The sequence below is a fragment of the Symsagittifera roscoffensis genome, chromosome 3, assembly GCF_963678635.1.
Source record: "Symsagittifera roscoffensis chromosome 3, txSymRosc1.1, whole genome shotgun sequence".
In the NCBI taxonomy this organism is placed as follows: domain Eukaryota; kingdom Metazoa; phylum Xenacoelomorpha; order Acoela; family Convolutidae; genus Symsagittifera; species Symsagittifera roscoffensis.
The window spans coordinates 56,614,216-56,641,977 of NC_087064.1; the positions used below are offsets into that span (position 1 = coordinate 56,614,216).

The 27,762-nt window shown below is 39.8% G+C and overlaps 2 protein-coding genes across 3 annotated transcripts in view; one reads left to right on the plus strand and one right to left on the minus strand.

Annotated features, from left to right (window-relative positions):
- The window catches only part of LOC134842343 (proteasome subunit alpha type-1-like), a 359,095-nt gene extending 347,946 nt beyond the window's left edge, over nucleotides 1–11,149 (minus strand). The window contains exon 1 of the mRNA XM_063858630.1: nucleotides 11,136–11,149. The gene's annotated coding sequence lies outside the window, so the exon portion shown is untranslated. The remainder of the gene's footprint in view (nucleotides 1–11,135) is intronic.
- A 75-nt stretch (nucleotides 11,150–11,224) lies between these two features.
- The window catches only part of LOC134842389 (uncharacterized), a 41,911-nt gene continuing 25,373 nt past the window's right edge, over nucleotides 11,225–27,762 (plus strand). For both annotated transcript variants that reach the window (XM_063858700.1, XM_063858701.1), the window contains exon 1: nucleotides 11,225–11,596. In XM_063858700.1, the coding sequence (XP_063714770.1) occupies nucleotides 11,290–11,596 (307 nt within the window). In that variant the 5' untranslated portion in view covers nucleotides 11,225–11,289. The remainder of the gene's footprint in view (nucleotides 11,597–27,762) is intronic.

Consider the following 27,762-nt stretch of genomic DNA (forward strand, 5'->3'; position numbering starts at 1 on the left):
TTTAGGATAAGATATCTTTATCTGAACTGTTTTTAAGCAAATTTTAGCATTTTAGCGATATATGTTAAGATGAAACTGACAAGTGTGATATTCGTGACATCTTTTCTAGATCCTGATTGATCGTTTAATTACTCACTTGAGTCAAATCTTTGAATCAAAACCGAATCGAACTTGAAAGAATAGAATGGATAACTTCATCTTGGATGAATTGATGGACCTGGCAGAGGCATATGTGGGACCGATGGTAGATGCGATCTATCGTCGGCTGACCGATCGAGACTTCGCTCTGGAGGACCCAGAGGTAGTCATGTTGCTGACCGCCCTGATCAACATCTTGGGGCATGACGACCGTGGGGACCGCCCCACGGAAGTCCTGTTGATGGCAGCATATGGAGAGAGTGGAGTACTAGACCGCCCGAACATGAGAGTGATGAGGTGGAGAAACGGGGCTCTCTCAGGGAGTGACTTGGCGAATGAGCCTGGTTTGGGAAGTTCTAGGACTTACCAACCAGGTGAGATGCCTATGCCCTCCAAGCCCAAACCTGGGCTGACGAGAATGCATCAGGAGATGAATAGCGAGGCTGCCTCGTCTGGTTCACCACTGAGAGCAGCTGTGCCACCAAAGAGGGCGAAAGTAGGACAGAAGGTTCAGACGAACCATACCATGCAAGATCTGGATGAGATGAAGATTGAACTGGAAAGTACGAAGAAGGAGCTGGACGAGATGGCCAAAAGCATGCTCAAGATGGAGGACGATCGAGACATGTGGAGAAGATTGTTCGAAGACTGCAACAAGAAGCAGGGTCAGGAAATTGAGCGCTTGAGGCAGGACTACAAAGAGCGTTCGGAACAGATGGCGTTGACAACGGCCGTGAAGAAAGTGATACCTGCAAGGAATATTCCTCGTGGGCAGTCCCCGATGGAGCTCTTGACGCCTCGAGAAATGAGTCAAACAACAGAGACACGGCTCCCGACAGAGACAAATCGAGTGACGATCCCGGATCCTAGTGACACCTTGGGTGACCCCGTCGTGGAACAGACAGTGAGGAAGCTGATAGAGACAGCTGGACGACTGGTCGCCAACAAGAATGCGCCAGGTTCCGGGGTGACTGCGCCCTATGGAACGATCGACGACACGGGCAGAGTACGACTCTCCCAGACCGTGATCAGACAGGGGATAAGTGACGTGACGCCACTCATGGGGAGCTCGAAGGCCCCAGAGAGAAGAATACAGAAGATGCCAGCGAAGAAAGTGTCTCGCATAATAGACGTACAAAAGAACAATCAATTGAAATATAATTTCACGGGAGTTCCGGAGACAGATCCGAGAGCTTGCTTCAATCGAGCGACTTGGAGCCCTGCAGTAAACCTGCAGCAACCACCACTGGGGACATCTCATCTGATACTGGAGACAGCTTGGTCAGAGTACTATCGAATTTGAGGACCTCATGGGTCACCACGGTGATGGCCTTTAGAAGCGCGACGATAGCCCAGTTATATCGAATGGTGGAACTGATGAATCCAGGGAGGATCCCCAATGTGATGATCCTGGTTGGGACGAATGACATCTCCAGAGGTTCAGATGAGCAGGAAGCACTATGGGAGTCAATGATGGTGTGTTTGTTTACTACCCTCTGGCAGAAATTCAATTGCGCGGTACTGACCGTTTGCACTGTGCCAATGAACACGAGAAGCTTGACAGCAGCAGGAAGAAGGCACAACGAGGGAGTCGTCAGGTGGAATAACATCTTGAGGAACCTCGCAAGTCGGAACGCCGGAAGAATGATCCTCATAGACATCGAACATGAGTTGAGAGCTATGGATCAGGCCAGACTGACCACGGACGGCATCCACTTCGACAGTATCGAAGGACAAGCTTGGTTGAATCGAGTCTTCCAAGAGCGGTTGGACGAACTAGAGGCGGCACTCTTTGACACAGGAGTGCTGAAGGAAGAAGGAACAGCGAGTGACGCGGTGATTACTACCTTTGTGCCTCCTAGCCTGGAAACACGCTTGGGGACGGTTCCGGCCGTCACGAACTACAGACAACAGAGCTCCAGCGAACCAGGTCAAAGGACAGACGTACAGGATCGATTGGGAGAAGCGCCGATGAGGAGGACCATCCATCCTAAGAGAAGAATAGGACCTGTCAACCCAATTGAAGAGGCAGCCGGCACGTCTAGATCGGACACGAGATCGGAGACGACAAGTACCAGTCGAGAGGAGAGACGCCCGGGCAGAGGCTCGTTGATGTGGTCAAGACCCATACCGTCTCCCTGGCATGTATACAAAGACGAGCTAATGAAGCTGGATCTCCAGAGGGTAAAATTCATCGAAGATGCAAGGAGGATGCTGAATGGAGCGACGCTGTCCGTCAGCAGATTGTACTGGATAACCGGCGTAGACTGGTTGATGGCCGCTAGCATAAATTTCAGCTCCACGACGGCCTTGAGATTTGCTGACCTAAAGGGACTGCCCTCTAACAACACAATGGGACCAGTGAACGCGAGACCATTGCAAGACGTGAGGTTGAATCATGACGAAGGGAATCGAGAAGAGAGACCTGGAAGATTTCTAGTGACAAGGGCGCCGATCGGACAACATGTGAAGATGTTCAGGCAAGTAAGCTCACCTCCTGGTCATGTGAAGGAAAGAATATACCCAAAACTAGTGAATCAAGATGGTGATGCCCAAAGATACGGCGGATTGAAAGCGATAAAGAAAGATGAGGCTATCTTCGCCGCCTATGACAAAGCAGAAATGAGGAAGGCCAAGATTATGATAGTAGCGAATTCAGAGTTCGTGTACACCTCCAAGTCTCTGTTTTGGCCGAACGTCATAATGTTGGCAGCGGTCGACATGGACCTACTGCAATCGATATCTCTGGCTATAGGGGTACAAAGGCAGACGGACATGAACCCAATTACGATCATGTTTGCTGGCATCAATGACCATCTACACGGTAGAGGTTTTCTGAGCAGACTCAGAGATCCTACAACGGCAGAGAACGCTGTGTGGCCAGCGATAAAAGATATCCTTGAGTCGATGGGTGAAGTGGTGGAGGTGACGAAGGAGGGGTCGTTCACCAAAGTGACACCGAGAATAGTATTCGCGTTGTCTCCGGGGTATGCACATCTCCCGGATGGACTAAAATTCGTGTATGCGATTGTGACCTTGCTTTCGGAAAGAAAGTATGACGTGATCATATCAGCCCCGAATCACAAGATAGAGATGGAGAACCTGAGGCCACTCAAGGCTGAACTACCTGCAGTGTGGTCAGATATCTCAAACGCGATGAGAGGATTCAAGGACCATGCGCTACACATGTTAGTATTGGACGAGGTGCTGAGTTGGAACTGTCCAATTTCAGTCGACAGCTCAAACTGAAACCGGGAATAGACGACGACCATCGAGTGATCGCGGCGATGTCCAACGAATTATGTTTCCGAGCAATGGAAGTGACAGGTGAAAACACGAGAAGGAAAAATTCACTAGAGACGAGAGCTCATTTGGAGGCTATGGTTTTGAGAACCAAGCCGGAAGCCAACCAGTGGCTCCACCTGAATCCTAGAGTAGCAGCATTGGGTGCAGATGCTTTTGAGCAAGGCCCCGTGATGATCTCAAAGATACATGCCTACAGCATGCTAGAAGGGTTGGGAGCCGGATGGACCGCGTCCTTCTTGGCAAAAGTTTACCCGAAAGTCTCGCACTATTTGATAAAAGAATTCCTCCAAGCCGTAGTGGAAGTGTCAATAGTGGAACTAATAGCCTTGTTCGTGACATTTGGAGCAGAGAGTTTCGTGGAAGGACCGGCGATGCTGCTCACCGAAGGAATTCAGAATCTGCGGTTAGATGGACTTCTGACATTGATTGCGATTACCCACAGAAACTTGGGAGGACTGATGAAACTGACACGTTGTCCAGAGCAGATGAGAGAGAGAGAGAGTGAGGAACTTAGATATGAAGAAGTCCACGGACTCGTGGAATAAGATAAGAGACCTGAGACACACTCTTATCCAATATCTCTTACAACAAAATCGCTTTGGAACGGGAGAAGACGAGACTATTGAAAGAGAGGAAGATGATAGGCGACATGTTGGAGGCATGCCCCTGTTAACCGATCTGAGCTTGGCTATGAGAACCGATCCCTTAGCGCTGATGAGAGGAGTCACGGAGTTTGTGACAGTGATCTATGGACCAGCAGTCACGTTTGCGTTCCCTGACGTTAAAAAGGAGGCATATAGGAGGTCGGTGCTGCACCTGAACCTCATATCAGCAGTGGACGGTAGTACACTGAACTGGTGTGAACAGCACGCATTGCGGGAGCTCATGAGTGAGGATCTGTTATTTACGAAAATATCGGAGCCAGAGATGACAGTCATCAATTTTGACGATCACTTCCGTGATCGCATGGGAGAAGTAGAAAGAGGACACATCGAAGTGTTTCCGAAGCTTTGGAATCTGAGACCCTATGATAAAACGAATGGTGAAATAACCAGAGTGCCTCGTCTCACTGCAGCATATCATAAAGTGAGAGAAGAGACGAAGGACTGGGGTGATTACGAGAAGCTGCCGGAGGCAATCCCTGAATTCCCTCTGATAAGAAGGATGTTGCTCGGAGCAGTCTCCGTGGTACAGACTCCTAGATTGGGAGCATTCGAAGCCAATGAAAGGAGAGTAGGGAATTTCGTGGGAACGATGGATCCATACTTTGTAGGGAGAAATTCCGCCGTGTTACAATACACACGATTTGCATATACGGATCAAGCGACGAGAAGGCGAATAAGTAACGCCGCGACTCCCAAGCCTGGAGGATTTGACGAAGAATGGACGGGATTAGGCTTAGCTCCGATGAAGATGAGAGGCAGGACCGATTTGCCTGAAGCCTCTTTTATCCTGACTAGTGTGAAACCGGAGTTGAAAGTGGGAGGAACACTGCAGGCGAGAACCTTCCTAGCATCCTTCGGCTGCGAGGAAATCAAAGTGGTCCATGGAGAAGAGGAAGATAGATCGGCCGGTATATTGATAATACCGAAGTTTCCGGAAGGAACCGACAATGATAAGCAAGGACCCTCGAGCTCAAAGAAGGATATGTCAGAAGGAGATGACGGACAGGGAGGAAGCCGTCAGACCGAAGAACCCATGCAACAAGATGCAAGTCAAGCTGGTGGGTAAGACGACAGGGCATCGACAGGAGGAGCATCCAGCCTGGATTTCAATATCTTCAGTGATCTTGAGAACAACGCAGATACGTTGGAGACGACTGAGCCAGCGGATGAAGGCATCTCGACACTGGAGCCTCCGTCAGCCTTTATGGAAATGAAACGGAATTTGCCGGAGAGCAGCTCTCCTGGCAATTCAAGAAATAACGAACAAAGAATCCTTATGGAATCACCTAGAAGAAGAAGAGTAGAGGCCTCAGCCAGAGTACCTTTCTTGGGAACGCTGCCCGAAGAAGAATGGGAAGTACATCATCGAGACCACGAGAGTAGGACGGGATGCAAATTGGACAGAGTGGCGTTCATGGAAGAAGTCTGGACAGTGGTTCAGAGCTATGGGACCCAGTCCATTCTGAAAACGGGTCTCAACCAACCCTTGATGAGGGAAATCCTTGACAAGCTTGATGAGTGTGAAGGGAGACTGAGTGAGTTGTTGATCGACTCAGCCACTGATGAAAGTGAAGCGAATTCTCCCATCAAGATGACACCGCAGGACGATAAAGGAGAGGTGGTGTATCTGTCAAGAACCAGGAGAGGGACGATGCGATCAAAATTGGTGATTGACAAAATCAATGCGATGAAAATGAAGTTGGGCAGCAGAGTGATACCGAGGAGAGTCGGAAAAACGAAGGTGGATTCGGAGATATCGGTGAAAGCTGTTAACTGAGCGAAAAGGAAACGAGTCGAGGAGGTCATGGATTTGGGACAAGGTGATTATCAATTGCCTGGCACAGATAAAATGTTAACTGATATAGCGATGGTGCCACCCATTCTCATGGCGGGAATAAAGTCAACAGGTTATAAATCCAAAAGGAGTGACCGCACTCTGACTGGAGCAACCCTAGAAATGGAAATACTCAGCCAATGTGGGGAGAGCACAATGAAAGACTTTAAGCCATCTCCCATGAATCACGGAAAGGGAAATGTCGCAGGACAACTAGTACCAGTAGAATACAACCGACTGACAGTTTCGGAGGCTGTGTCGATAGATGAACCTGAAGGTGGATACATGGAAATGTTGGAATACCGAAACTCGGCTAGAGGGTACGTGATGGCTCTGGACGACAAAGGTGCCATGGAAGGTTATCTAGAGACAATGTTGCAAGGCACCACCCTCAAGCAGAAGGCGTACGGGGCTTTAGCGTTGTCTGAGATACAGGCAGAAACGATGGAGCAGTTGGTGAGCCTTCCATGGAAAGCAGTGGTTTTAAAGTACTTCGAAGAAGAGATGAGGACTACGCCAAGAATACACGCTCTTATGGCAGTACCTTACGTAAGAACAGAGTTACAACTGAGGTTTTCCTGGTGCATGATGGGACTAACTCGCGAAGAGTATGATTCAGAAGAAAGGAAGAGGTCAAAAGAAGAGAAGGTTTCCCTTATGACGAACCTGAGGGATCTGATAGTCCAAGAGGGAGCAGCAGTAGCGTGTGCGAAACGGAGAGACGCTCTCTGTTTCATTCGATTCATGATAGAGCAGAATTCAGTACCTGCATTGAACACTTGTGTTAAGATGCTGAGGGAAGGCGATGAGCGAGCGAAAGCCTTACTCTTGCTAGCACTGCTGGATATGCAGCAAAGCAAACCGATGAGGGTGAACATGAAAGAACCCGAGGAATTAGAGCCCATGAGAAAGATAGATGAAATCAGGAGATTTTCAAACAAGGAGCTGAGACTCACTAAAGAATCTATGGGGGCACTGCCGAAGTCCAGTGAATACTGTGGACCGATCAAGAAGAAATCGTATAGCTACGTATCCGGAATCATAGGGATAGCGTACAACCCTTTCCTGAGTGAAGACATACGCGATTGCTTCTTCGGTTACGAGCAGGCGGTGTTGCTAAGATTCTGGACGTCAAGAATTGCAACGATTAAAGGCGCTACTAATCCGCAGACCAAGTTGGGACTAATCTTGGAAGAAAAGGTGACTGCACCTTCCGTACCAAAATCCGACAAAAGAGTGGAGTTTGGGTTGGGATTCTCAGATGAATTACTGAGAACGAGCTTGATGGCAGTGTGGGAATTGATGAGGCCATCATGGTGTCCTAGTCCCAACGCTGACTCAATATTACGGGCGACACAAAACGTGCAGAGGGAACTGAACGCAGATTGTAACCTGCGTGACCTTAACATCATATATAATGTGATGATAACGGCCTCTAGGAGCAACGGAGAAGATAAAGTGGAGTTGCCTGGCTGGGGACCACAAGACTGGGTCAAACCTGGTAGCTGTCTGGCGGAAGTCTGTGGACTGGAAGGTCACGTTTGTGGAGGTCTGGACTGTGTGAAGACCCTAGAGAAACAACACAAGCAATTGACGGTATTGTTTGGAAACGTAGTGATGAAAGCAAGAACAGAAACGGAACTGATAGCAGATTGCTATGAAGGGACCGAGGTGAATCTAGTGACTGCACTAGGATTCTATAGCATGTTTGGTTCTCTAGAGTCACTATTGAATCTAGAACAGAAACATGAGATGGTCACAGCCCTCAGTGTAGAAGTATTCCCAGGAGTTCTGCAGACTGAGCAGAAATACATAGGAAAATGGAGGGAAGCGATCGAGACGAAAATGAACATCAGATACAGTGAGACTTATTGTAGGCCATCAGGAGCACGATATTTGGTGGGATCGTCATTGGCTCCAATGTGCAAGAGCAGATACCCGGTACATTTCGTAGCCGTGGATGTAAAGAGTACGAGAACGATCGTGGATCAAGCCTTCTCAGTGCCGAAGTGTGTGAGACTGGCGAGGATGTCCGAGAAATCTTGCGAGTTGCTATATAAGATGTTCTCAGCAGTTCCAGAGAGAACCAAGGAAGAGTTGGAATCAATACTAGGAAAGAAGTTCATGGGATACGTGGGCGGGAACTTCAGTGACTTTGAGAGACAGAAACAGAGAGGATCAATTGTCACAGATTACAATACAGTAGACGAGAATGATGAAGTCCACCGAGTGATGATGGAAGTGGAACCATTACTGGAAGCTTCGGGAAAACGTAATTGGAGGAGCATCATGTTGACACATGACGAGTTTCCTTGCCACTGCTTGCTGCAGACCTGGTGGTATCCCAAGCGTAGTAATCTGATGTTGATCTGGGACTCTGGAGAGCTGCTCTCCATGGGTTTACCAGACTCATCACAGCCCATAACAATAGTGATAGTGGGAGTTATGATGGCGATAAGATGGCTGGAAGCTCACGTAAGAGAGAACAATAGACAGGAAGCGCCAACGAGAGAACAAATGCGGAAATTGGATTGTCTAAAAGATTTAGATTTTTTTGAGACAATGTGCAAAATTCTAAACATTCCGATGGAAATGAAGAAGATATGGGCAAGAAAACGATTGATGCCATGGTTCAGAGCTAACATGACTGCATGGTTGTACGAATATGCTAAAAAGCATATGTCGAAGCACGGCAGAGTGTTCAGTGAATATCAGCTGGACATTGGAGCAGGAGCTTTCAAGCGGGCTCTCGTGACTCATCGGAATGCAGTGACCACTGCTGTGAAAAGAATTTCCAGGACAAGTGAACGTAGTGGAAAGGAGAAGGCAGAGATGTTAAAGGAAGATTTAGAGAGAAATGTGACGTTGTGTCTCCACAACAGCTTCTGCAGGAACAGAGAATCTAAAGTGGATCCCCTACCTTGTTGCAAACAGAGGGTAGAAAAGCAGAAGTGTTGGAGGACGGCTTCCAACAGCGTCAGGATAGCTAACGACGTGTTGCAGGATACAGAAACTGAGAGTGCAGAGTCATTATCACAGGAGGAAGAAATGGAACACTGACGAATAGTCGAAAAACGAGATGCAAAAAAGAGATAAAATTAGAAGAATTTAGAAGTTTTAGAACTTCTAAACGACGATAAAAGAAGAAAAAAAGGAGTGATGAAGGAAAAGTTAAAACTCAGAATTGTTTTATGTGTGTGAAAAAACTCAAGTGAGAAACCAAGCAACCAAGTTGTAATTGAAAACTGAAACATTTAGTTGAGTTTTGAAATTGTTGCAATTATAAATTTGCATTTTGATTTTAGTTGAGTGGCTTTAGAGACACTTACTTACTATTTATTTAGAAAGGCTTGAGTGAAGAAGTATATTTAAATATTTCAGTCTACATGACTGTTTTTAATCAGCTAGGAGAACTGATCACTTTGTGGTGACGTGAAAGGCTTGGGTAATCTCTCGAAGAGGGAGATTGTTTCATTGTTCTTTCTAACCACAGAGTTTCTTAGTTTTAATATTCAGGACAATAGCAAGCAAGATTTCCGAAAGGAAGAAGCATAGTAGGATAATTTTAGCTTGTTCGTTGGCAGGACTGTCCTGCAAACCAACACCTTTTAAATCCAGGAGAAAAAATTTTTAATCAGGACATTGACATTGGAAGTCGGAACATATGTTTTATCTTAGGTCATATCCTCAATGTGCGGATTAATGAAAGAATTTGAAGGCTATAGTGATGTAGTATGATGCCATTTATATTCTGCAGTGAGTCGATATGATGTGGATAAAAGTAATTCCGCGCATTTTGTAAATTCTGTTCGATGACACTGTATCTATTTTACAAACATTGCGAGATTCAATGAGGACATTGACCGGACTGTCCGGGGAGTTTGTGACATTCGACCAGAATGTGCCAAAATGCAGATTCGGCGATTTCGCATTTTTAGCAGCGAACCTTCCGAATTGGCGATTTAGAAGGAATAAGAACGTTATTCGAACGATTGGACAAATCGTGAAGGCTGAAGGATTCGGAAATTCCTAAATTTTAAATTTTCGAAGTGATGACGTAACAATTCTCAGAAACGTCAAAAACGGCCATTTTGGCAGAAAAACTGAAAAGCAACACAACAACGATAGTTGCGCTGACGAAAACAACGAAGATTGTGATCGAAAAACCACAGAGAGAAACAGAAGTAACAGAGACCGCTCCAAGTTGCAACTATTGTGTCGCTACAATAGTTGCAAGGCAGTTGCTAACAACAGTGAGGGGTGGAAACCAGCCCTCCGGGTTATAGAGAAATCAAGCTTAACGTGCTTGATTCAGTGGATTCGAGAATCAGGAGGGGTTTCGGGACTGAAACTTTTATCGTTTTATATGAACTTTTAGCTTCCTATTATGTTCTGAATTGAATTTAATTAACATCCGAATTCATTCTACTAAGATGAGAAGCTAGGAGTTGGGGGAAAGGGTTGATCCATCTTCGATGGAGATGATGATTTTTATCTACTGAACAAAAACAATAATAATTCAATAAGTAGTAGTAGCCCTGTTTTTAGGAGTGACCTCGTGGTCTGGGGATACTGAGACCCAGCCATGAGCTCACTATTTCTGCATGTAATTAAGTTAATTTGAGTGTTTTGACCGAAGGCGAAAGCAGTAACGTTTTTCTCGACCCGATGTTAGAAAGACCACCGAAAGTACTGGCTTGGTAGAGACGGTGAAAAGCATGCAAAGCTCTGTTTAGACGTTAGCCAGTCGTCTTAGGATTTAGTTTTGTTCTCCGTCGATTTGTATCTTCCGGGCGAATCCTACAAACGCATGTAAAGTAGTAGTACGTAAAGCAAATCTAGAAATGCGAAAAAACTTCTTCACGATTAGAGCACCTCTCGGCTTGAACAATCTGCCACCGGAAACAGTGCAAAGCAAGACCATCGACGACTTCAAGTGGAAACTGGACAAACATTGGAAAGCGTTTGGAATTGACATGTACGAATTCGAACGGAGATAGGAAAAAAATCATTTGAAATGACCACAAGAGACACTGCCTAATGGTCTTAAAAGTTTGACTTGACTTGACTTAAATAAATTAGCCATTTTGTAACATGTTCTACATTGTAGACGATGTCATTTATTTTGTCAAATAAATGACATTGTCTACAAAATCCCTCAGAGGGCGCTCCACAAACATCAAACATAACAAATCTATTTAATAAGGTTATCACAACAATTAGGCTAAAAGGAAGTTTTTTTTCGGCAACTTTTAAATTAATTCAGCTCAATTTTTAGTTTGTATAAATGGATCGGCAACATTTTCACAAGAGTAGCCTTCTGCATACGTCAGTTTTAAGACTATTATGGCGCCGTTAAACGATGTAGATTTCCATTGGTTGGTGCCAACAGAAAAAGCTGTATCGGATTATTCTTCTGTAAATAGTTCCAGTGGACGAAGCTCGAATTGGGGATTTGTAAAGACAAAAGAGTTATATAGATGTAAATTGAGTACGGAGTCAGATTTGAGCAGGCTAATTTCAAGGAAAATGTCGAGAAATTCAGGCTTCAATTCGAGATCATCGACGAATTTGTATTCCCTCTCCAGGCAACTTGCATCCATAGAAGTCGATGAGAAGCAAAAAGACGGAGCTTCGGATTTCAGCACTCAAAGTAGGAACCCTTTCTACCAATTTGTCTCATTTTACTCTTAAGAGGGGTTTTTCATCGTGCAGCTTACGTTCATGAACGGCTTTCGTCACGTTAAAAGCCTGTATTTTTTTGTCTCGGCTTTGGTTTAGTTTGTGGCAGCTTGTTTTATTCTTATTTTTAATCATTTGTTCGAAGAATTTGCTTATTTGATGTTTTTATGCGTCTTTTGATGTTCTTGCTTAAAAACTAAACAATTGTTGAACGGTGACTACAGAATAGTCATCACTCTCTTAATTTGGATTTAGACACCTAAGTCTAGCGACTTGTTCTATTTATTGGCTCATGGCATCTCATGCTATTTTATCCCATTTTTAAATTTCAATTAAAATGAAAAATTAACACTTATTACCTTTATATATAAATGTTAAGTATCAATGTTGGTTTTAGAATGCGCGTTTTGGCAATGACCATGTGTGAGAACATGACATAGCCGAAAAAAGGGTACCTTAATCTAGGGCTAGATAATTCAAAGAAGACTTACTTCATATGCCAGAGTCACTTTGATTGTCGTCTTGCTGAAGCATTTTTTATTTTTTAACCAAGTGATTTTTAAAGTTTCTTACCTGCACATTTACCAGCGAATTCATTCGACGCCAACTCATCTAATAATAATAATAATAATAAAACAGAATTTAGGATACATCCATGGGAGTTAGCTCCCGAATCAAGTTTATGAGATCAATCATATTTTAGTTTAATGAGTTTAGTTTTTTGAAGTTTAAGCATCTTGTGCATCCGCAGTTGATTCTCCAGGTGCAGGTATCGACTTCATTGTAGATTTTCTCGTAGAATTGCCAGTACACTCTTGATAATTTTGGTTTAAACGAGTCACTTAATAGGACTTCATATTTCAGGTGATCGTGAAATATGTTTGTCAGGCTGCAGGCGCGTTGCCAGAAATCAGATTCGCATTTATGAAGTCGAAAGTTCTTCGCGTTGAAACGTCTTGTTGTTTTCGGTCGATTTGATTCAGTGATTTCTATAAATCGCCACCATTCCAGGTCGGTCTTTCCTCTTAGAATGTTCGCGAACAAAAGTAGTACATGCATTTCTTGGTAAAGAGACAAGGGAAGAATTTGAAGAGTGGTTAACCTCGATTTATAAGGAGTTTGTTTATTTCCAAGTATCCATTTCGTTGCTCTCTGTTGCATTTTTTCTAAGGTGGCAAGATCTTGCTTTGAGGGTTTCCAGACTGATGATGCATAGCTAACGATAGGTACTACATAGCTTTTATATGCATTTTTCCTGTTGTTCATGGTTGTGGCAGGTGATAAGTTTCTTTTGATGCAGTATAGGGCCTTCAGTGCTTTGCTCGCACGATTGTTTGCATGAGAAGTCCAGTTAAGATTTTTTGACATTATCATTCCAAGATCTTTAAGTTCGTTAGGCTGTTCGAACTCTCCAAAAATTTCTTTTTTTTCTAAAATTTCTATAGTAATAAAGAGAGCCAGTTGTTGTGCAGTAGCCCAGAATGTACCCATCATAATGATTTGAGAAAAGAAATTCATCCATTAAAATCAAGCAATCGATACTGAATAATACTAAAATATTCACAATTTTTTCAGTTTCCTCGTCTTCCTTCTGTTGTTTTTCTGTGCAATGAAAACTGAATTAGGTATAAAACTGCATGAAAAACAGGTAATAATTGCTAAATTAACGTTGAAATTGTAGCAGTATTAAGTGTGGAGGTACGCCTCTCATTATTTTTGTCTGTTTCACTCTGAAAACCGAAACGGTTCATACCAGTTTTTACTCGGCACTGACAACTTTTGTTGGGTTTTGTCACGACAAAAAGGCTTCCAATTATTACATCACTTGCATTATTGTTGTGATAAACTTATTAAATAGTTTCAGGTTATATGATTTGCGGGGTAGCCGTGGTGACCCCTTCTTCATGGTTGTGATTATTGGAGCGAGCTCATTACATCTGGCACTTGAAGATTGGGCATCAGAAGGAGGAAACGAGGAACTGCAAGAAGACGTCATTCATTACAAGGGAGTAACGTTTCATCCCAAATCGAAATCGAATAAAATCGTACGAAACATCTTGAGAGACGAAATTAATAGAAACGAGTCTGTAATTATCTGGCACGACGTAATAAACAATTCGATTTCAAAACATCCATTCAATCCAAGGACTCCCCTTACTGCCAATCAACTAGTATCAGAAATCAAACCCCTAATAAATTCGCATCCTCGAATTGAAGGCCTTGTTTTTTGTCAGAGAGACGGTGCACCCTATATTCTTGAAGATCTAAAGAAACTTCCGATACCAGTTGTTCAAGTTACAACAGACATAATTTCAAATTCTAAACAACAGGACAAAGATCTACTTGAAGGATACAGAGAACTGCATCAAGAAACCGCACTTGAAATCAAAACTGTAGCTGTAATACGAAACAACAATAGCAACTTGAGTGATATCTTGAAGAAGAAAAAAAAACCGTCAAAAAAACAACGAGAAGCACGAAGGAAACGAGAACAGAAATAAACTGTGAGTTTAAATTTCAATTCGTGACGGGACTGGGCTTAATTGTCCAGGCTTAGATCAAATTGTAAATAAATATTCTCTATCCCATTTTCTCCTTCTCTCTGTATCCACCAATATGACTAAAAATTGCAAAACGTGCAAAAAACCCATAAATGCCAGGGACAGATGTTTCAGTTGTGTATCTTGCAATGCTCAAACGCATCTTGAGAGCACCTGCACTGGTCTTACTAACACCGCCATCAGTGACATAAAAGACTTGGGTTTAAACGCAATGGTTCTATGTGACACATGTGTAACTAATAACGAAAGAGATAACTTCATAAAGTGTAGGACCATGATGCAAATGAACGAGAAAATTGAAAAAGAGAGTGAGGGAATACAAGCACGTCTTGAAAATATGGAAAAAAGGCTGACGGCATTGGTTGATGAAAAAGTCGAAAACGCTACAAAAACCACATGCGAAAAACTGGAAAAAAGCTATGCAGATGTACTCAGTGTGAAACCTGTTAAAGATATGAAAGCTCAACCAGGAGCTGGAAAAGAAGTAAAACAAGAAATACATCATAATATCAATAAAAGCTTCCGTATACAGGGGATCAGAGAAGATCCCGAGAAATCAAAAGGCGAAAATTTTGTCCCCACAACCGAAAAAGTACATGAGGTACAAAACAAGTTAGGAGTTAAACCACAAATTGAAGAAATGAAAAGGCTAGGGAAATTCAGCAAAGAGCGCATCAAGTCAAGAACTTTTTTAATAACTCTGTCAACGGAACATGAAGCACGATTGGTGATGGCAAAGAGCTTCGAAAAAAGAGATGAGCTGCGAGATGAGGAAATTTACCTTTTGCCAGCATTATCGAAAGAAGATGCGAGGAAGGAAAACTTATGCTTAAAAAGACGAAGAGAACTTCTAGACGAAGGAGTTCCAAAGGAGAAAATCAAAATCAGGAATTTCGAGCTGTTCAATGATGGTAAAAAAGAGATGATAGAAGCAGAACAAGCAGATGATGCTTGACTAGGTTTTCTCAACATCCTGCAAATGAATGTAAGAAGTCTCATAAATCTCGAACGACGAATGAAGTTTGCAATTGCTATAGCAACATCAAACTATGACATAATGTCTCTGCGAGACTTGGTTAAATGAAAACATTGCATCATCTGAATTAATGCTAAATGAATACAGTATTTATAGATCAGAACGACAAACAGCCAAAGATCAAAATTTGCTCGGTGGAGTACTAATGGCAGTGAAACAAACATTTTCATCTAAATTGTTGCCAAATATGCAACCTGAATGTTTTTTAACTTGCAGCATCCAAATAAACGATAAACGAATTATTGTCTGCTGTTTTTACAATCCACCTTCGAGTAGCAAATATCGCTATTGTCTAGGCGATTTCGCACAAATTTTAAATGAAATCGAGAAATCAAATCAATCAACTGCAACACTTATTTGCGGAGATGTAAATTTTCCAAATGCAAACTGGATTGAATATAGTAGCACGGAAAATGAAGAAAACTCAATAATTGAACTAATCGAGCAACATCAGTTCGAGCAGGCAATAGATTTTCCAACTTGTGGCAAAAACACCCTAGACATTACATTATTCAAAAATTGTCACATTCATGCGACTCCTGACGAAAATTTCTCAAAAATTTACAATTGCTCCGACCACAAAGCAATCAGCATTCTAATTGAATGTCCTCACCATGAGGTAAAGGTCGCTATTGAAAACTTTCGAAGCTTCGATAGCGTGGACTATAACGAAATCAAGAAATCAATAATAAGTGAGCCTTTCTCACCAGTATGTCACACAAACATCAATAGAATGTGCGAGGAACTTTACGACTATTTGGAAAATTTGGTAAACCAATATGTGCCTAGAAGAACGAGACGTCGCCAATCACTTCCGCCATGGGTTACGCCAAGTACCTCAAACATCATGAACAAACTGCGAACACAAACTAGAATATACAAATTGAAACCTACAAGCTACCGCAGAAATCTCATTCTATCTCTAGATAAAATGGTGGAAGAAGCAGTAGAGGAAGATAGAGTAAACTATCAGGAAAATTTGATGTCCACTCGTAACACACATTTAATTTTCAAACACTTTAAGAGTCTGAAAAAATCAGAAACACTCCCAAAGACTATGATCAAGGACGAAATAGCTGTTTGCAAAGCCAAAGAAAAAGTGAACTTTTTGAATGAATATTTTCACTCTGTATTTTCGCCCAAATGAAGCTTCAACCTCAGTGATATGAAGTGCGAAAACACGATTTTGAGTAACTTCAGTATCTCAAAAACATTTATAAACCAAATTATAACAAAGCTGGACATAACAAAATCGCGGGGCCCAGATGGACTCCCACCAATTTTCTTCCAGCGAACGGCCAGAGAAATGACCACAATTTTGCATTGCGTTTTTAAAAACATCAAGAGGTTAAGGAAAATAACAGATACATGGAAAGTTGCGGCTCTGTCGCCTAGTTACAAGAAAGGTGACAAACGACTAATGAAAAACTACCGGCCGGTGTCACTCCTCAATATCATGAGTAAACTCCTGGAAAAAGTATCCAGCGTTGTATGACCATTTCATCAAATTTCTCACAAGAAGTCAGCACGGTTTTGTTAAAAACCGTTCAGTTATTACAAACATGTTATCTTTCTTGAAAGAAATCGACGAAGCAATTGACAAGAACGCTGAAAACCATGTGATCGCATTCTATACCGACTTCTCTAAGGCATTCGACAAAGTCCCGCAACTACTAAAGAAAATGAGCAACATTGGAGTTGGAGGCTGTTTCCTTGAAATAATCGCAGACTATCTCAGCAACAGGAAACAATTTGTTCGTGCTGACAATTTCTCATCAGAAACTTTAGAAATTACAAGTGGCGTACCACAAGGATTGTTGATTGGTCCATTATTCTTCTGTATCTTCATAAATGATCTTCCTGAAGTATTGAAATTTAGTGACCCATTTATCTTCGCAGACGACCTAAAATTACTAGCAGTGAATGTAGACACAAAGGACATCCAGCAGGACCTAAAAAGCGTTGAAAACTGGGTAGACAAAAACAAGATGAGTCTGGCACTGGACAAATGTTTTAAAGTCGAATTTAGAGGAAATCAACACGAATTTATTCTTTGTGAAACAGCAGTGGAAAGCTCGAATGTGATAAAGGATCTAGGAATACATGTGTCCAAACATTTAACATGGACAACCCATATTGACTCAAGAATGTCGAAAGCGAATAAAACGTTCTATTGCATCCGCAGAAATTTAGAATTCTAAGTCAAAATGCGCATAAAACTTTGTCTGTATAAATCCTTAATACTTCCTGTTCTAACGTATGGTCTAATTATTTGCAATATCTCAAGAAGCGACTTAGGGAGATTAGAAAGGTTCCAAAAGAAAGTCTTAAAATGGATCACGGGAAACGATTCTGACTATACAGAGCAGCTGAGATTGTTAAACATCCTGCCTCTGGCGTTGTTTCTCCAGCTGAACGAGTTACTGATGATGGCGAAATTCATGCATGAAGAAAACGATCACATTAAGCTCCCGGCAAAAATTGAAAATCCAGGAAGAACGAAAGAATTTTTCAACCTAAACAAAACCAGAACTGAAAAAGCTAGAGGAGAGTTTACATTCAGGACGTGCCGTCTAATAAACCGTTTAAATCACAAAATTGAATTTCGAGAAATGCGAGGCTTAAAGCGAAGATTGATACAGATGATGTGGAAGTTTTTCGACGATCAATTCTCAGAACAAAACAAGTGCACATGGGTCCTCATCTGTGACTGCAACATGTGCCGAAATAACTGGACAAAATTTTGAGAACTTTGGGGATATCATCCCATCAGTATCCTACTGAAAATTCACAACAACAACAAATTACGAGATTTCTAGTCAAAATGTGCTGGAAAGCTTCCTTCGCCATAGCTTACGGTTGTTGTAGCCTTGTTGACTTTGACGACACTTGGTTCCTTTTTTTTCGGTTTTTAGTGGTTTCGTCTCGTCCCTAGTCCGGTTTTGCCGGACCTGACGGGATAGGCATAGGATGGAAAGAAGCATTGATTTAGGGCAGTTTTGAAAATCAGTCTTTATAGGTGGCCAGAGGAAGTGATTGTATCCTTGATAAAAGAAATCTCGACCTATGAAAAAAATGAAAATTGTAAATCATTGATCCTCACGGGAGATATGAATTTCGAGTGCACCAATTGGAAGACATTATACTCGCAGAATGAATATGAAAACAAAATTCTTGAGTGTCTACGGGGTTGAACTTTCATGAGTCCCTAAAACAAAAAGAAAACAACCAGTTAGATGTGTTTTTAACCAACAATCCATACGTAATCATCAACTGATCTTGTGGCAATGATTTTAACAAAAGCTTCAACTCGGACCACGAAGCCTTTGTTGTTGCAATGCAGCTAGAAACATAAATTAAGCACAAAAGTAAACAAAAAGTTGGCTGTTAACAAGGTATACTGGAAAGACTTAAACTACTTCATAGAAGAGCACCCTTTTGATCCCTGTTGCTATAGTAGCGTTGATGAACTAGTAAAACATTGGTACAAATGGCTTGATTGAATTTTAACCGAAAATGTTCCCAAAACAACCACACACAGATCGAATCTCCCTCCATGGGTTGGGGAAGAGTCCTCACACTGCTTTAAAATGATATCAATTTTTAAACAGAAAAAGTCGAAAAAATCTTCTCTCATTACAATTATCAAACTTGAGAAAATGGAGAACAGACTGAAAATGTCGCTAAACGAAGATCAAGCGTTTGGAAGTAAAATTTTTTGAGATCGAAGATTCTCTGATCTTCAAAAGTATCTCAAATCGATGCACAAAAGCAGCAGGTACTCCGTGACTTTGACTTACAGAAATCAGAAAACAAATGAGGACGAGCAGAAATGTAAATTTTTCATTTTTTTTCCAATGTGTTCCTTAAAAGTATTGAATTAACGAAAGTTTGTTACGATAGTTAAAAATTCAATAAAATCGAGATCATTGAAATGAATATAGCGAAAGTTTTGACAAAGCTACAAACTAATAAGGCATGTGGCCTAGACCGGATAGGAAACACAGTGCTCAAAAATCTACCATCTTCATCCAAATCATTAATACTGATTTTTCAAAACTGCTTTAAATAAAGGCTTCTTTCCATCCTTTTGGAAGATAACTGAAGTGATACCAATATTTAGGGACCAGAACAGAGCAATGATTGAAGAGTACGACCAATAAGTCTTTTAAGCAGCATATCAAGTCCTGGAAAAACTTATTTTTGATGAATTGTATGTTATTGTAAAAAAGCAACTAGACCAATCGCAACACGGATTGCTCAACTAGTTTTGTTTTTAGACCTTTTATACAAAGAATACGATGAAAAGTAAAACGAACTTTTTAAGTTATACCTTGAATTCAAAAAATTTTTTGCTAGTGTTCCACAACTTGCTGCTCCCAAAATTGAAAAATTAGACATTGGAGGTAATTTTATTAAAATAGTTGCTAGTTACTTATCTGACCACCAACAGTATGTTGAATAAATGGCTGCATTTCTGAAAGAGTACCTGTCACTAGTGGTGTACCTCAAGGTTGCTTACACGGCCCGCTACTTTTCGTAATATATGTGAACGACCTACCAAAGGAAATGACAGAATGTGAAGCGTTCGGTTATGCGGATGATTTCAAGCTTGTAACTTTGATGCCAGAAAAGATACAGAAAGATCTATCGAAAGTGGAAGATTGGTGCAATACTAGTAAAATGAAATTAAACGAGAGCAAAGGCTATATCTTATCAATAAAACAGAAAGAAGGCGTAAAGCATCACTTCACGTTGAATTCAAAACAGCTTTCTGAAACAACTGAACAAAAGTACCTTGGATTAATCATGGCCAGCGTACTATCATGGAAACCAAATGTCGATAATAGGTGTAATAAAGCTTGGAAAGTATTCTACTTCCTGGAAAGAAACAAACTCTCTGTTGCTGCTAAAAACACTAAACTCAATGCGTACATAGGATATGTAATACCTGTATTAAGTTATGCATCACCAGCTTGATTCGCAAACAAAACTGAAAGTAAAGAACTAGAACGTGTCCTAAGGAAAGTAAGTATCTGGATAATGGGCAATTGGGATAAGAGCTATAAACAAATACCAACTGAACTGAGACTTCTTCCATTATCGTATTACTTTGAACTACATGATCTGTTAAGGCTAGTATCAACGTTGAAAGACAGCTACAACAGCAAACTACCGATAAAGTCGAATACGAAACCCAATGACGATCTTTCATTAACAAGACAAAAAGATCTAACAACGATAACAAAAACTCGAACAAGAAAGGCTGGCGAAAGTTTTTGGAAAAAAAACCAGTCAATTATTGAATATAATACAAAAAAGGAAATATTGATCCGAAAAAATTGACAAACCATTCCTAACAAAATTATACTGGAATTACTTCTACAAAGATTACTCTGTAGTCAACTTATGTTCCTGGGCTTTTATATACAACTGTGGACATTGCAACCCGGTGCAGAAAGTCAGCTCAGCCGTCAAGTGATGGGTGCAAACCCTTGTGTAAAACACAGAAGCATAAACTCCCCCTCTCTCTCATAGGTAAGGCGTGACATCAGCGTAGTCTGCTTAAATGTAGTTTCAAAACTGCTCTCGTCTGAATATATCTCGCGTTTTAGTGTGCTGTTGTGAGGCGAGCATCCTCGGTCATTCTAATTAGTTTTTTCAAAGAAGTTTATCTCTCCCCCTCTTTGGTGCCATGTTAATGTTAGCTGAGGGTGTTCAGCTACACGAATGAGGTTATTCCAGTGACTGAGGATATTGAGATCTGTCAGTCTGCCTGGGTAGTTGAAAAAGTGGTGAGCGTCATGCGGCCCTGGATTACAAACAGTGAATTTATTTTGGGTCAATCCTGCTTAGGTAGCTATTGAAGATGGCTGAGTATACGGAGCGGAGCTGTGTTAGAGCACGTGAAGGTTTCTTCTTTTCTAAGTTAACTCCAGGATTATTCATACCCAAAAGTTCACTGTGGTGGTCCTTAGATAATAGGTTATCTGGCAGTTTTTGTATGCAGATGTTTGAGGACTATTCTGTATATGTTAATAATTAGAACTGAATCAGTATGCAATATTTCGGCTTTTTCTTGATCGTATTTCGTTTTCAGCGTTGATTTCAGTGTGCTGCTTGTTTTTACGGTTCTATGGTCTGCACGCTCAGGAAGATGGTTTCCAAGGAAAAACTACTTGGCTAGCATTTCATTATGCACTCGACCAGAAAGCATTTCTGTTTCATCATTTGAGTGATATTCGTCATTTTGACACAGCTAGTTATAGATCTAAGATGTTTGTTTTGCTTGTTGAAGTTTTAGCCAGTTGGTGTTGCTTAAATTGGAGACCAGATGGGCGCAGAGTAGCTCATGACGCTACGATACCCCATCACATGGTTCATATAGCTGATGACTAATGTCATGTTTCTTTTTTTGGCATCCCCATTTGGTACTTGCCAATTTTTAGTGGATGTTACTTCTGACCTGAACTCGTGCGCAAAATTTAAGTGCAATTTTCCGAAATGTGAAAATGATATAGGAGAAAACATCCAGGATTTCTGTATTTTTTGATTTTTTGAGTCGGTACCCTCCAATATCGATTTTAGTTCCATATTTTACTTTGGTAGACCAAGAAGTGAAAAAGTTGCCATAGATTTGTATTCACTTCACACATTTAAAGGCCTGTTTTTCAGCCATGCATTAAGTTGAGAGAGATAATAGTTCATTGTTGTAAGAAGCTCAATTGGTTGTGGACTGGTAGTTAGAGTTGTAATCTCATCAGCTTAAATGAAGAGATATGCATTTTCTCATGGCTTAGACATAGTTTTGCGGTTCACCTTGTTTATATTTTCTCATGCCAGATTTTGCGTATTTGATTTCAGAGTATGTGAAGCGTACTTGGTAGGATAACAGCCATCGCTTGGTTTTAATAGTTGAGTCTCCTTTATTTAATTCATCAAGATGGACACTAATGATTTACTGTGTCAAAGGCGGTTGTTAGATCCAATGCAACAATATGGGTTATTCGACACAATTTTTCATAAACCATTCCTGCGATTACAAGAGGATTGTTACAACTAAGTGCAGTCCTGGCGAGCCGAGCTTTGCCAATCCTGTCTTGTCCGTTTTGAACATAATATTTGTGCATGTTCTTTGAACGAATGATCACATGTTAAAGCAGTGGCCCATATCTTCATGTATTTCAACTGGTGTCGGGCAAATAAGAGGACAACTGTTGGGACGACATCCGTTCTTTATTGGATTTGAAGGCAACGCTACACAATTCTTCAATTGTGGTTCTTAAAAATAAAAACAGCTTGAATTCGAAAAACTGTCTACCTAGCAACATTTCATTGCCAATTAGAAAGGTTCAAGTTCAATTTTTCAAAATATTTGCATGTTTCTAGAAACATGCCTAACGTTGTGGATGCCAATTGAAATAACTGACTCTCAAAGATGACTCTTTCTGGTTTCGAAAATATTAATTCTCCTATTGAAATTTTTAGTAATTTCACGATACATCGAAATTAAGGAACATCCTCGGTTGCCTTTTTTTGATTGGATCAGTGTTTGATAACTGTTTTGAGCCACAAAAACGACTAAAATATTGACAGTCCCGAGATTTTTATTTTCTTAAGTGTGTTTGTGTGAAAACTACAGAATTTTCCTATTATGTTAAGTTTTCGAAAAATTTGCATTGCCATTTTTGTTTCTTCCAAATCTTTTAGTTTCTGAAATACGGATGCTTGTATGAAAGCTCTTGAAGTTTTTTTTTTTAAACCTAACACTAAATTGGGTACGAACAAGTTAGGGTTGGTATTTAGTTTCAAATGAAGCTGCCTTTTACTATATCATTCAATATCATTTATATCCCAACATTTTTCACATATGGATGATTTTCACGCTTGCGATTGGCAAACGTTATCACAGCAGTTTTTTGACATTTTCTGGTTAAAAACTTGTCTATCAGAATCATTAGATGATTTCAGTGTCTTGCTGTGCATATTTGGCGCGCAGGTAAATGTCATGACCTGGGGCTTCAAAAGTCTAGGGTTAAAATTCGGTTAGTTTTTGATTTTTTAGCAATCTGAAATTTTCCTGTTTCATAAATAGTTGGCTTATTGTTTGTTTGCTTATTTTTTGTCGGCTTCATTGCCAGAGAACAATTTCATGATTTGAGAAATTCTTAATTTTCAATTTTTGTAATAATTGAAATTTCATTTGATGTTACTATGGAGATGCAGGTAATTGTGTTCCAAGAAACTTAAAAAACAATGAGTTTTGTGGAATTTTGGTTTTTGGTATTTTTTTTCTCCTCAGTCACAACAAAACAAAGATTATACCGATTTCTCGAATATTTACTTGTAATCGAATTGTTGGGAACCATTATCAAGAGTTGATCAACGTAGTTCAGTCTCTTGTAAAGGTAATGATGATTTTTTTTAGAGAAAAGTCTTAAAATGCTGTAATAACTACATATTAATGCATTTATGAATGCCGTACGGAAATGTGAACTTTTTGAGTTCAATGCAAGTTCATATGTTAAATGAGAGGCAAAAATGAGAGGGCGCGATCGTAAATTGTTATTGAAATTCTAAGAGCTAAGATTATAATTTTTCTTTAAATTTCGAAAGTTGAAGTTTTTTAAAAAGTTTCTTGTTTCTTTGCCAACTGTCTGTTGGCTATGTTTTAATTTGCTTGAAATTATTCGAAGAAAAGAGTTTTTTTTTCAAATGATTCCTTCGCCGGTTTGAAATTGTTACGCCCGTTTTTTCAACCATAAGTGTGTTAGAAGTTTGCTGGGTTGTGCTTACACTTGAAATATTTCGTGTTTTTTTGACCATTGAAAATAGGGAGGAACTTTGTATTCGGGTGTTTTAGGTTTTTTCATTTTTTTGTTTCGACGTAAAATCAGGCACTACAAATAATTTACGGACTCGGTCGAGTGGTATATCATATTATTGCCCTTCCAGTTGTGATTCAAACGACATTTAAAAATTTTCAAAAAAAATTTCTGGTGTCGAGCAAAACCGGTTTGAAATTTTTGAAAATTTTTGAGCTATGTCTGTTACCCCTTTTACGATGAGCAAAGGTATTTCAACCGGGTACTAGACTTTTTTCCCGTAAACAACTTTGTCCGCAGGATCACTTTTAGAGGATCTTCACTTCTCAAGTAGGATCTTCACTTTCTTCACTTTACCACGTAGTAAATAGTTTCGTAGCCCGTTTCTTAAGCCCTTTCAAAGTTGTAAGTTCTCATTTTTATCGGGCTCAGGGTTTCTCTCGGATCATTTTCTGTTTTTTAAACGCCATTTTTTTCTCTGGCATTTTTTTTTACTTTTCACTGCATTGTTTTTTTTTCAAATTAAACAGTTTTTACTATAACTGAAACTTCACAAACAAATTTGTAAATTTTCCATGTCTGACTGAGTTTTTATTATTTCCTTTTTTTCCCGTTTTTTTTTGTAAAATATTCAAATAATTTCAGTTCATGTTATATCGATATAATCATTTTGTTTTGCGTAATTTTGAGGGAAAATTATATCAGTTTATGATTATTTGTTTCAGTTTGGATGGGTCATAAAAACTTTTAAATTTTGTGAAATTTTTTATGACAACAGTTTTTTTTCGGCTCAACGGGTTTTGACCGAAACATTGTCGCCTTTGTTTCCGCTCGGTAAATGATTTCCGTTTTTAAGGGCTCTTTATGAACTTCATCCGATACAAATATGAAGTTTTTATAGCTGTAATTTTTGAACTTTTGTCAAGTTATTTTTTCAAGTATTTTTTTCTTTCATAATTTTTCAATATTTTTTATTTGTCTTTTCATTCACTTTTTTGTAGGGCAGTGTGTTTTTCCATCGCAAGTATTGCGAAGCTCCTCTTCGCCTCTGTGTTATATATAAAAATTAGAAATTTAGGCTAAAAAAACTTAATTTTACTATAAGGAAAGCTATATTTGATAGCTTTATTTGGCTCTTATCTGGTAAATAAATTCTGTTAAAAATATTCAAAATGTTTAGTGCAAAAATTGAAAAAATTTTTTTTTTGAAGATCATTGGATTAGCTTATGCCAAATTTACTAAATATCTACGCGTTCGTATAGTTGTATATATCAAACGACGTAACGCCGTACAAAAAAGACACTAACTGGCAGAAAAAAAAGTTTTTTTTTCTCTGAAAATGTGATCGGAATATTCTGCTACTTGCACAGCAACCGGCTATCCTTGCTGTTGAATATATGAAAATGTCGCAGTTTTTCCTTGTCAATTTTAAGGCTGGAACACAGGCGTGTTTTTTTTTAATTGAGTGTGACGCGAAGCTCCGCATCGCCTCTGGGTGTCAAATTTTTCCAGGGTTTTCGCTGAACTAACTTTTTCCGAAATTGTTTCAGCCATTTTTTCCATACTTTTTTGGTTCTGTTTTTTCATCAGATAGGATTATGTTTTAAATCCGAAACCTCTTTTCGGTTTGATTTACTGTTGCTAGAGTCTATTTGCATTTACATGTTTTTGACTTGAAAGAGGCTGTCTCAAATATTTTAATTTGAAGATAAGTATGGGTAGTTTTGAAAAGATTTATAAAATTTTAACAAACGTAGGTTTTCAAATGTTTTCAAGTTCCTGGAAGTTTCTATAAAGTTTGAATTTTTGTCTGATTGCATAATAAAGCCGGTGTCAATTGCACTTTTTAGCTTTAAAGCAATTTAAAAAAAAATATGCGGATTACGTGCGATGCTCCATTTGGTTGAAATTACTTTTGAGTTGAATCTGCACTTGTACCATAATTTGTTACTTGTAGCGCAATCAATTGAACAAGCCGAAAGAACCCATTCTCTGGGTCCAATTTGCAATTATAATATATTCGGTAAAATTTGAGGCAATTTTCTTTTATTACCTATCTGAAGTCAACCCTATTTCAGAAAAAGGCCTTCGAAAATTCTTTTTTTTTCGTTATGTCTTGATAATTTAAATCAGCATTGTATGCAAGCCAGCAACCACCATCAAGCCTAAAGTATTTTTACGGGAGAGACGAAACAATGATTGCTTTAATCGGAAGCTCTCTGATAAAGAAAATTGAAAAAGAATTGCTCAATAAGTCGAAAAAGAATCGAGATACTCGGAATCTACAAAAAAATGGTTTTCATTCAGAAGTTCTCCTTGAGAGACTCGTGCTTAAAATACTAGCTAATGTTTATCTGTTGACGCTTTAAAAGCTATAGTAAGACGATTAATTCCTGAAACATTTATATTATGGTTTGATTTACCTATACATGTTGTACGGGACATCCGCATGGCTGAGCTTGCCAGCTCATCTTCTTTCAACCTTGATGCAGACTTCGTTGATCATTTAGAGTGGAGCAGAGAGGATGTAGCTTATAATAAATGGAGCTTAATTTTCCGGGAAAGTAAAAAATTGGTCGGGGTTCAACTTACGATTTTAACTTCCTAGTAAAACGGCTTCACCTTTTCAATCATCCGTCTATCATATAATTGGTTTGAAATAATCATTTATTAGACTGCAAAAACGGCAAGGGTTTCCGATTATTTCCTTTTTTCGATAAAAGGATTATTCCCAATTTCAATTGCGAGAGCAGGTGTCCGCTAAAAAACTAGTTTTTCATAGTATTTGAAACCTATATGATATCCATCTTTTTTCAATATGGATGAATGTTTATAGAAATTCTATAGGTTTGCGAGTATCGGCTGAAAAAAAGTATTTAAAATATTTATTTTTGGAGTTTAGCCTGGATGATTTTGAAAAATCAGCAAATTTGAAAGCTCGGACTTTTTTTAGGTTTTCAATGTTTTGCTACTTTCTTTAAGCTGCCGTCTATAAAATTAATGGGAAAAAAGGCTGCCGGTTATAAAATCAATGGAAAAAATATGGGTTTGCCTGAATTCATAGTGTTTGAGATATGGATGTTTTTTCGGACGAATGCATTAAAAATGTATGGTTCAATTTGTTGTGCAATTTTCGGACCCAAAATTTTTTGCTTAAATTAGGTCTTGTTCGGATTAGCATAATTGAATAAAAATTACGGAAACTTCTTTAACAATTTTGAATAATTGTATCATAGTTTATGATAGCATCTCGAATAAAAGGTCGATAAATCAGGAATTCAACCCCTGCCAACCCAAAGGGTCCCCCTTTGTACTGTTTTAAGATCATGTATTAAATTTGAGTTGCAAATAAGTTGCAAATATGAGTGCTCATTTTGAAAGTGTTCTTTTATTGCAGTATGTAAATAAGATCAATAACCAGCTATTAAATACAGCCAATGCTAAGGATATTAATACAGACTATTATATTACAAATAGAACTTAAGCTTCAAGGTATCATGAATCTGTAGCGTAGAGATAGGGAAGGAGACCAGCAACAAAATATGAGGGTTCAAACCTGGGCAGTGTCGGATGTTTTCAATATATTTTTTTCGTTACTAGTTGAAAATTAGTCAGCTGAGAAAACTTGAAAACTTTGCCTAGTATTGGCAGTTATTAGCATGTGCTCTCCGCTTTATCAGTGACGAGCCTTTTCTTTCTTTAAAGATCAAAAGC